General features: G+C 46.3%; 1 protein-coding gene across 1 annotated transcript; it reads left to right on the forward strand.

Moving 5' to 3' along the window:
• The first annotated feature begins 10,168 nt into the window (after nucleotides 1-10,168).
• Nucleotides 10,169-10,729, forward strand: C6H11orf96 (chromosome 6 C11orf96 homolog). The gene has a single exon (XM_062494391.1). The coding sequence runs from the start codon at nucleotides 10,169-10,171 to the stop codon at nucleotides 10,529-10,531; it is 363 nt and encodes a 120-aa protein (XP_062350375.1). The 3' UTR covers nucleotides 10,532-10,729.
• Nucleotides 10,730-11,025: the final 296 nt, after the last annotated feature.

Genomic DNA, 11,025 nt, shown 5'->3' on the forward strand with positions numbered 1-11,025 from the left:
TATTCTGGTCATAACCCTTTTCTGAGTGGCTAGGAAATCTGCCTCACTATGGTTTTTTTCAAAGATCCTTTCCATCCTTGCGGTTTCCATAGCAACCTGGATAATTTGTTTAGATTGGAGCATTCTGGCCTTTCCTGTCTGCACCTAAGTTCTGCTGAGATCTTGCAGGTATCATTTCCTCTTGACACACTTGGGAGTGACCGGTGATGGTTGGCCATGACAGCGCTGGCCCTTCCCACAGAGTCCCTCACTCATCAAAGTGACAGATGTGTGCTTTCTCCCCCATTGTCCTATTTGATTTACCTCCTTCTTCTATGTCGAGGTCAGTACAGCTTTGTGGAGTTATTGCCAGCTCCATGAAGCCTAATGTTTGACATTAGGGACTGTATTGAAGAATGTTAATCAGAATAAGGAGCAAGAAGTTCTGCTCCATGGCCCCCACTGTTTGTTTGATTCAGGTTTCTCAGCAGAAACAAAACCTTTGTTCTGTTCACACAGGAGATTTTGTTGGCTGAGCAAGTCTTAGAGCAGCGTCTTCATGGCATCATCCTGACAGACAGTGCTCACTGGATCCAGCAGCTGGAAGTTGTTTCCATCTAAACTTGTGTACAGCTGCTTTGCTGGTTACAGAGGGTGTTACTTGTTCTGTTGCTCTGTTCCCGTTGTGGAGGCACCACAAAGATCCGTGCTAAAGAATGGGTTGACAATACAGCAGATCTCTGAAATGCCAGTGCCAGCCCTCTGCCCCTGGGCATATGTGTCCAGCAAAACCCTTGTGCCAAGGCAGGCAGCCATGCAGCTGGAAGAGCTCATGGACTAGAAAGAGCCTCAGTGTTAGATGGGATGGGATTTGTAACTGTGACTTCTCACAAGGTTATTATTGGGTCCTCATCATCATTAGAGAGGGCTGTGGGAAGGCTTCTCACCCTGAAGAGCTTCTGATGCAGAGAGCAAAAGATAAAGCAGGAGTGAGTGGAGACATGAGTTGCCAGAGGGTATACTGGCCTAGATATACAACCCACACTCCCTGGCTGGTTTGTCAGGGTGCAGAAAGTACATGGTTCCCAGTTTCCTTTACCCACCTCCTGTTTTTTGGGGGCAGATCCGTGCCAAGGAGGAGACAGTCTGTCCAAGTGACATGGCATGCCTTTAGCTTGAGATACCTGCAGGAGCTTGGAGAGGATGGGCCACAAGGTGCAGGCTCCCTGATTTTTGGGGAGAAGCAAGAGCAAGTGGTGGAAGAGGGATTAAAAGTTGCCTGGTAGTGTTTTCTGTTGGGAAGCAGTGGGAGGGAAAGGGAGGGGAAGTGGTGGTCACATCAGTGAGACAGTGTCTGACAAACTGTACATAATGCAAAATTTGCCAATACCTGCACTTTTGGATTACTGATGGAGCCATGACAGTTCATTCCAGAGAAGAGATTGTTGCCCTGGAATAAGCTGACAAACCAGCCTGAAGAAATCCTCCCAAGCCTCAGGGCAAGGAGAGTGATTGAGTGAGGCTGGGCAGGGTAGACACAGGACACAGCATCTTGGTGCTGCAGCAGCCACAGGCAGAAAAAGTTGTCCCAAACATTGGCTGCTTCTCTGTAACATCCCTGTATTCTGCACTGATCATTTTTCCCTGGTGACCTTGTCAGTGAGCTCCTGGCTTTACTTCCCTTGCAGAGACTAAGTGGCTGTATTTTACCTTAGGTAAGATCATTCCTCAGCTTTGGGTGCTGTGGGTTTTCATCTGACAGGAATGGGGTTATATGCTTTTTTTCTGTCTGCTTGTCCACATTAGCACCACTGACTCCTCTTTGTGAGGCAGGGCTTCAGTTGCTGAACCATCACTCAGCAATTTACTAGTTTGGTTGTTAAAATTTTTGTCTAAGGTCCCCGGAAACATTTGGAGATTGGACAAAAATGTCTCAAGGATTAGGTTACTTGAAGCCTGATAGTTTAATTGTCAAGAAACTTCTGTTTTAATCTCTAGATCATAGTTGATTTTTCTTTCTTAATTGCTTACAAATAGACTTATAAAGAGAAGAAAAAACAAAAGTTATTCTGCTGAAATAAGTGGATGTTCTACAATGCTTTTACCTGCAGAAGAAAATGGAAAATAAAATCCTTCGGAAGTGTTAAGATCTGATTTGTGGCACCAACCTGAGATTTTTAATCTTGACTCATATAGAAAAGATTTTCCTTTTGTCTGACCTCCAAAGCAGCCAGAACCTTCATGGCCGTGCTCTCTGTTAGATCTCTCTCTGAACCAACAAGGTCCGGCTTTCCTTGTTATATCTGAAACATGTGGTCAGTTTTGTCCAAATCTGAGAGAGGATGAGAGGTCTCAGAAATAATTCAATTCAGCTCTTGCAAAGCTCATCAGAAGAGAAACCAAGACAAGTGCTCTGACAGCTCTGGGTTACTCTGGGCCTCTCTGACAAGGAATGGGAGAATCCTCTTCTCCTTGCTTCCTTGCCAGTAGCATTTCTTCTCTCCAGCTGACACTCCTGTGTCCCAGGAGGCAGCACAGAATGCATGGCCATCAGAACTGCCCAAGCCCCCTGCTCAGTGTGGAGCATGTGGAGGGTTGGAAATTCCCAGGATTCATCAGCAAAGTTCTTCCCTACATGCAGAAAGTATTTTTTCTTCCTGGACAGTTTTAATAATTTTGTGGGGCAAAACATTTCTTCCGGATTTTGAACCTGAGACAGAATGTCCTGAACTAGAAATCCTAATTTCTGTGCTGCTCACTTGATAGGGTCACAGTAACAGCTGGACATGGTAATAACCTTGACAGTTAAAGTCATGGGAAGTTAGAGGTTTTACTTCATGTGGCAGCAACTTGACAAGGAGGAATATTCAAAGCAGTCAGTGTCTTAATTATTTTAAGTTTAGTTTCATTCTTTAAAGAGCTGAGTTTTCTGCAATCACTGGTCATTGGAACCACACTTTTTGTTGTATCCTCATATCGCTGCACCCTGATGTATCAATAACAGTGCTGGGAAAAGCTGCCATCCCTTCTGATGCCTGTGAGGCCAAACAAAGGAAATCTAGCGGAGCAGTTTTTTGTCAGGAAACACTTTGCAGCTCTCTTTCCAAACAAAGAGTTTTATTACTACACTTATTAGTGGTGTGATGACAGCCAAATGCTGTTAACTTGTGAAATGCAACTGAAACACTGACTTTTCCCTTCAGCTGTCACTTTGCAATTTAAATAATTCTATGTAGAGAATAAAATAATTCTATGACAAGCATTCATACATTCAAACATTTTAGTCTGTACTTTCTCCTAATGGCATGGGGCAGAAGGTTTATGGGATTTATTGCAGCTTGTAACAACGCAGGCAGACTGAAACTGGGATATTTGAGGGAAAAGAAGCTTTGAATACACATATTTTGTATTAACTGTGTGGGATCATGAGCTTCCCACAAGTACTGACAAGTGTAAGTTATGTCTGCCAGCCGTGGTGTGCATCCTTGCAGTGCTGGCTGGGAAATGGTCCCGCTCCCACCTCTGCTCCAAGGTCAGTTCCTGGCTAGTGAGAGGCAATTGTGGGGATGGTGAACCCCACAGCATCCCTGTGCCAGTAAACCTTGCTGAGCTGTTGGGCCTGGGCTCACATGGGGCCTGTAAAACTGTCGTGTCTGGGACTGAGGAAGAGGGAATAAGAGGAAAGAGAAGCCAGGCTTCAAGGATGGGCTGAGGAGGATCATACCATGAAGCTCTCTGTAAAAAAGAAAAAGTCAGAAATCAATAACCTGGCTGAATTTCCCACTCATTATTTTAGGGAGACTTGGAAAGAAATTTTTTCTGCTAAGATGGCCAAGTTAATATATAAAAATGAGACATATGAAAATGTGACAAACCTTTTCTCTCAAAATGCTATTTTATCTAAAAATTACCTTAAAACCTCAGTAAGTGTCAAGGGGCACCACTTCTGTTGCAGATTGCCTGGTGAGATGTAAAAAGATGTAAAAATCCTTTCGTGCTCCTATAATCTGTACACTGGACATACCCAGTTTGAAACATCCCTCAGAGAACTTGCCCATCCTAGCAACTCCCTGGTATGCTGGGAAGAACTTTCTCATGAAAGTGGCTTCAGTAGAAGTAAGTTTTCATAAGCTGCCTGCAAAGATCCCAGCAGTAGCCTGAGCCTCCAGCTACCACTCACAGGCGGTTTGCTGTGTGTAGGTGCCCTCCAGTATATGGGAAGTGCTGTTAGGGAATTTTCCTCATGCTTTATCACCTGAGGCTTCTCCTTCATGATGTGGGGAACAAAAATTGTGGTGCTCAGGGTGTGAAGGAGACCCCTGTCTCTGGAAGCAGAGTGTGCTGCAGAACAAGCCAAATCTTCTCTTGCCTCTGGAGAGTTCCAATCCTGCAGCTAAGGGTCTGCCTGCTGCAAAGAGGAGATGTGCTTATTCCTCACCTGTGCTGTTGGTTGCAGGGCTCTCCCCGGCTGCCCCCAAATGATGCCAGGCAGGATGGCCCTTGGTGTGGCCTAGGGGAGCATGAGGAACTTAGAAAAATAGTTCAAGGGACAAGTCAAGCATTTAAAATGCTGGCTGCATGTCGGTCTGCTGGCTGCCCGACTGTGAGCATGAGTGTGTGTGATCCTTACTGTAGGATTTCCCTCAGACACTCAGCTGCTGGGCTGGCTTGGCTTTAATTTAATTACCTCAAAGGGAGAAAATGTTAAAAGGCTACTGAAGTCAAAACAGTGGAAGGGAAGGTAAAGGATATCCAACCAAATACATAAGGAAAGGGATATGAGAGCTCTTGAGTTTGTAGCTCTTGTGAGTTGTTAGCCAGATGATTCCCTGGTGTGAATGCATTCACATGTGCTGGAGAGAGGCCTGGCTGCCCAGGTAAGCTGCATTGTGTGCGCTGCAGTTTTGTTATGATAGCTAGAAAAAAAGTTTGTTTTTCTCCAGGCATAATCCTAACAGTGTGTTTCAGCTGAGTCTTGTTGGGTAACTTGGGTTCTCCCATCAGAAGGGTACACTTTCAAATTTAAATCGGATGTGCATGCAGATAAAGAGACAGGAAGACTTCTGCTTTTTGTTATAAATGAGAAACAAAGTCTTGGGATTTAGCAAAATTTAAATTGCTTTATTTGATACAGATGGAGCAAGCAGCACTGGGGAACCTGAGGGGTCACCACCCACTCCACGCTCCGTCGAGCCTTGGTTTGCAGCTCCTTTTCATAGTATGGTTTTCCTTGTAGTCTCTGGACAGTTTGTCAAGCAGCCATGTGGTCTTGGTAGATATGGGGTGTCTGGTCTTAACAGATTGGTTGCGATTGATTACACCAAGGCAGGAAATTTGTTATTGCAAAATCTTTCAGGTTGCAATTGATTATACAAAGGCAGGAAATCTGATTTTGCAATATCTTTCAGGCCATGGGAAACCCCCATTTTACAAACTGGTATCAAATACAATTTACTAAAAACACAATATTCATAACAGGGGATTTAAACAGAATGATTTAATCATATATATTTTTCTCTATCTAATGTCTATGCTTCATTTCAGACCTAAATATTCTGGTTTATACAAACCCCAGTGCTTTTATGATTAACGTGAATCTTTTAGCAATTATCACATTTTGGAGGTAGTTTGTATTTGCTGCCTATTTATTGGCATATGGTCTCCAGTTTGTAAGCAGTATCTGTTACGTTGCAGCTGGCTGAATGTTTTTATCGCTGTTTTAAAAATGGTTGTTCCGAGATACAAATTCTATTGGAGAGAGAACAGCAACTCCTTCCTCTTTCCTGAGAGAAATCAATACCCAGACCAGGATGCTGAATGGACATGTACACAGGGAGGCACTGTGTGATGGCTGGAAATGCCACCTTCCAGGGCAGAAAGAGGCAGCTTTTACTCTTGAGTATGTTTTGGGAGGATATTTGGGAACTCACATGCTGGGTATGTATTAAGGCATCTTGCTGGGAAGCAGCTTATCCTGCTGGCTCTTGAGGGCCCCCATCAATTCTGACAGCAAAGTAACTGCTCTGTTCTGGGACAAGAATTGTGGTGTTCACTGTGATGGCCCAGCTACAGGTGGTTTCTGTAAAAGCCCTGGCCCTTTAAAAGCTTGTTTTCCTACAGGAACAGGTTGGTGTCTCTCTACATCCTCTTGTTAATCTTCCCTTTCCCTTCTATGGCATGAGATCTGATAGCAAAAGGCTGTGTGTGTGTTTCCAATAATAACCAGATGACAAGGTAATTTCCATGCTGTTTCAGCAGCAATAATTGTGTCTCCTCCTATAAACTGGTAATTGAACTATGCAAGGCCCCAGATATGAATATAAAATGTTCCTAGCTCTGGTAAAGGTTCCATGCTGCCTCTGTGCAGTGTGCTGACATACCATGTGGCCTCATGAAAGGAAATTAAATCTTGAAATCAGGGAACAAAATGAGCAGAACACAAAAGAGATGAATTATGATGAAATGGAATGAAAAAATACTAGAAAATTCTGAAACAAAATGAAAATATTTAAATAGAGTGGGATGGCACGAGGTACAGTGAAAAGTTTTGAAACTTGCCAAAATCACACATACTGAAATTTCAAAATCAAGGAATGAAGTGAACCACAAAGACAGGAAAAGACTTATGATTAAATTTGCTCAGGTGCACAGCACATGGATGGTAGCAAGGACCAAGGTGTGGAGGGAGAAATGTTGGGGTATAGCTATATATAAAAGGCAGACCTTTTGCAGTTGCAGTGTCCCTGGAGCTATGGGCTTTGTGGTTTTCTCAACCCTAACCCTGAGCAGAGCAGTAAAATCAGCATTTTCTGAGGCCGAGGTGCCCAGCCTGTGGGTGATGCCACAGGGGAAAAAGGGGAAAACTGTGGAGGGAGCAATGGTGGTGCAGTGCATTGGGGTTTTTTGCAGTGAAATGGATTGGAACGTGCTGAAATGACACTCATTGAACTTCCACGATTCCCTTTCATGAAATGAAGAATTTTCATCTCATGAAAGGAAATGAAATCTCCAAACCAGAGAAGGAAGGTAACCAAACACACAGGAGAGGAGGTATGATGAAATGAAAAACAATTGAAAGAAAACCCGAAAATTTTGAAAATAAGTGAAAACTTTTAAAAGGAATGGGATGACATGAGTTGCACTGAGAAGTTCCAGAACTTTTCTAAATGATACCTGTTAAATTCTCTGTATCAGGGAGCAAAGTGAGCTGAACACACAGGAGAGGAATTATGGTAAAAATGAAATAGAATAAAAAATAGAAGTCTGAAATGAAAATAATTAAATTGAATGGGTTGATATGAAATGCAGTGAAATGGACTGAAACTTGCTGAAATGTTACTCATTGAAATCACAAGATTTCATTTCCTTTCATTAAATAATGCTGGGAGCAAGTGAAATTAGGGCCATGATTTAGACAACTTGAGTAAATAAATTTTTTCTATTAGTGCCTTGGAGATCTAACTCTGGAGATTATGTCACAGGATATATTTTCTAAATTTTCTCAAATGCTAACTTCAAGGCCTCTCAGTTATTTCCATGGTGATCTTGCTCCAACTCAGCACTGAAATTTTCCAAAGCATTTTATAATCGTATTTGTGAGGGCATAAAATATACCTGAATTTGCCTTCATACTGAATTTTCTGTAGGAAAACGGACAGGAAGTTTGTACTGGGATGTATGTTGAAGTTCAGATACCAAGACAACCAAACTTTTTTTATCAGAATCTTGGATACTTTTGAGCTAGAGCAGATTAAATTTACTTTGCTTCAAATAAATTTGCGATGTTTTTCTGCGCTGCCAGAACAAGGCTCCTATGTCATCTTGTTTCTGCATGAGAGACAAGCTCAGCCCCAGAAATCCTCAAAGTTGGTCATCAGAGGTTGTACTGAGGAAACAAGAGTTCAGCCTTTGCTGTGCTGCAGAATCAAACTGTGAGGAATTTAAGTGGTTGTAAATGGAGCTTTTGGAGAGAAAGTTGTTGCACTACAGCAGGGATGTATGGGCTAAATTTAGCCACTAAAATCAACAGTAAAAAACACAGCCTTCTGCAAGCTGGAATGATTCAATTTGACCAAACATAAAACTGTTCCCTTATTAAGCTAATAGTATCTCCCAACAAAAAGGCTTCAAACTGACTGTGGCCCTAAGGCTGCCTTGGGGAGCCAAGAAGCCAAGAGATGGCAGCCAGGTGTTTAATAAAGCCAAGGCTTGTAATGTTGCTTTTACACTGGCAAGGAGCAATACAGGCAGCCTTCTGGAAACACACTAGCAAGTGCCTCTGGTCCGCTCTCCCCTAAAACTGTGGTTTTGTTCCATTTTATCCCCTTTGAAATGGGCTGTAATTAAAATGGTTTGTTTCCAGTGCAGGTCCTGAAATATTTCCACTGCTAGGGCAATTTGAAAGGAAGAGGGATCAGTCCTAAGGCTTACCCAAAGATAAGGCTGAGAGTTTCTGATGGTGAGCTCACAAAAACAAGGCCATTTCTGTGTGCTGGACTATGGCACAGGATGTGTATTTTGTATGTAAGCCTCTGGGGGTTTTTCAGAGCATTTGTCCTCCTCTGCACAAAGAATGTGTTTTATGGCAAAACACAAAAAGCTCGCACTGGCTGCAGGTGCCCCAGCTTGGGCACAGACTCCACTCTGGACTAATTGTCAGTCTGTGCTGGCAGTGGCCTGGGTGCCTCCACACTGCAGTGCTGTGCTGCATGTGCTCAGTGAGCACGGGGGTACCGAGTGCTGTACAAGACTGACTGCTTGGCAACCTCAGGGCCCTGAGTGCGTTGTCATTGTCCTTGTCCCCTTAGCATCACAGAGCAGAATTCCTGACGCTGTTGCTAAGCCTCTGCTTCCTTCCCAGTTCCTAACTAACTTTCAAAAATATCCTCGAGTGGGTGAAGCTATACTGGAGAGTGTCTTTATGGGAATCATCTAGCATTAGCCCTGAAGAGGGGACAGACTAACCATTTCAGGCTCTTCCTCCCTTATGCTTTTCTACTCCTCCTCCCTCTAGCTCCTTTCCTGTTCCTATCATAAGTTTTTCTTATGCTGTTGGGTTTTTCCATCACCAAGAGTGCTTGGCACGCACAGCTTTAAAGCGTGGTTCCAGCCGTCACTAATTTGCAAGCTTTTGTTTCAGCTCAGTAATACTTGTATGCCATTTTCTGTCTGAGGATCTGATTCTGCATCATATCAAAGAAGCACCACAGAGCCCAAAGGGGAACGGAAAATTTTAGGATCCCTTCTAAAAGGAAAAAAATGGAGTCGCACTGAAGGAGGTATTTTAAGCTTCGTTAGAGGTGGCAGACTTGGGAACAAGATCCCAGAGTCCGGTTTAAACCCTCTGCCGCTGATGGTTCTTGTCCATTCCGTATGATCTCTGCAGTTTAGATCTGGGTCACTTCAACGTTAGGGTATTCGGGTTTGGGCTTGCCTTGGAGCCTCCTTTAACTACGGGTTTGTTACTCTGACGGGTAGCGATCAGCTGAAAGCTGATGTTGCGGGTCTGTCGGTACTCTTTCATAGCCGCAGAAATCAGGGTATTCATGAAAAACGCATCGCAGCGAGACGCAGAAAGCTGAAGTACCGCTCTGGTAGTCCGGGACCCGCCTGAAGCTCCACTGGGCGCCTCGGGGCAGGAGAGGGAATGCCCTGGAGGCGGGAGGGGGCGACGAGATCGAGCACGATGGTTCCCCCGCCCCGGGCTCTACCTGGCCCCCCTGCTCCGAGGGGACGCGGCGGGCGGGGGCGGCGGTGCGGGGACACGTCACGCGGAAGGGAAAGGAGAGCCCGGCCGGCTCCGCTGCGGCCCGGGTGCGCTGCCGTCTGAGCATGCTCCCGCGGGGCTCCGCCGTCCTATATAACGGGGCCGCGGTGCCGGCGGCAGCGGCTCGGCTGAGGCAGCGGGGGAGCGCGGCTTCGCACAGCGCTCCGGTCCTCACCGTACTGCGCCTCCCTGCTCTGCTCCGCTCCGCTCCGCTCCGGACAGCAGAGCTCCGCGCTGCGCTCCGCTTCTCACCGCGCTCCGCTCCGCACCGCGCTGCTCCGCTCGGTGCCGCACCGCCCCGCGGGGCCCGTCCCTGCTCCGCCGCCGCTGCCCGCCGGAGCCTCGGCGCCCGGCACGGCCGAGGCAGCGAGCCCCGCTCCGCCGGCCCCGGCCCCCGCGGCGGGGTCTCCCGCGGGCGGCAGGATGGCCGCGAAGCCGGCCGAGCTGATGGGCATCTGCTCCAGCTACCAGGCGGTGATGCCGCACTTCGTCTGCGTGACCGAGGAGTTCCCGCCGCCCGCCCGCCCCGCCAAGACCCCCAAGGGCAAGCTGCGGCGGCCGCGGCAGTCGCGCTTCAAGACGCAGCCGGTGACTTTCGACGAGATCCAGGAGGTGGAGGAGGAGGGGGTGTCCCCCATGGAGGAAGAGAAGGCCAAGAAGTCCTTCCTGCAGTCCTTGGAGTGCCTGCGGCGGAGCACCCAGAACCTCTGCCTCCAGCGGGACCGCCTGGGCAGCTGCCGCCTCCGCAACAGCCTCGACTCCAGCGACTCGGACTCGGCTCTCTGAGGGCGCCGGGGCTCAGAGGGACCTGGCCCGGCTCGGAGGGACCCGGCCCGGCTCGGCGGCACGGACTGAGCTGCAGGGAGCCGCGCCGCCGCCGGCACAGGAGCGCCGGACGGGCGGTCGGGTCGGGATGTTTTCTAAGAAAGCGCTTGTACCTTCGTTTCTATTTGATTGTATGAAACTCACCAGACAAAAAAAAAAAAAAAAGAAAAAAAAAGAAAAAGGAAAAAAGATATTTTCTATTCGTTAGAAGAAATGAGCTGTTTTAGATGCATTGAGCTGCTGGACTTAATATTTATTTTTGCATTTAAACTGTTGATTGCATTAATTTAATATGTTTCTACCTGAATATGTGTTATTATTTCCATAAAAGAGTAATAAATATGATATATTTGCACAGTACTTACTGAGCTGTCCTTATTTCAGGGATCCAACTGTCCTTGTTCAGCTTTGAGGGGTAAAGGGATTTAAAAGCAGTCAGTGGCTAGTGCAGAGCC

Source organism: Cinclus cinclus, chromosome 6 (genome assembly GCF_963662255.1).
Source record: "Cinclus cinclus chromosome 6, bCinCin1.1, whole genome shotgun sequence".
Classification (NCBI taxonomy): Eukaryota; Metazoa; Chordata; class Aves; order Passeriformes; family Cinclidae; genus Cinclus; species Cinclus cinclus.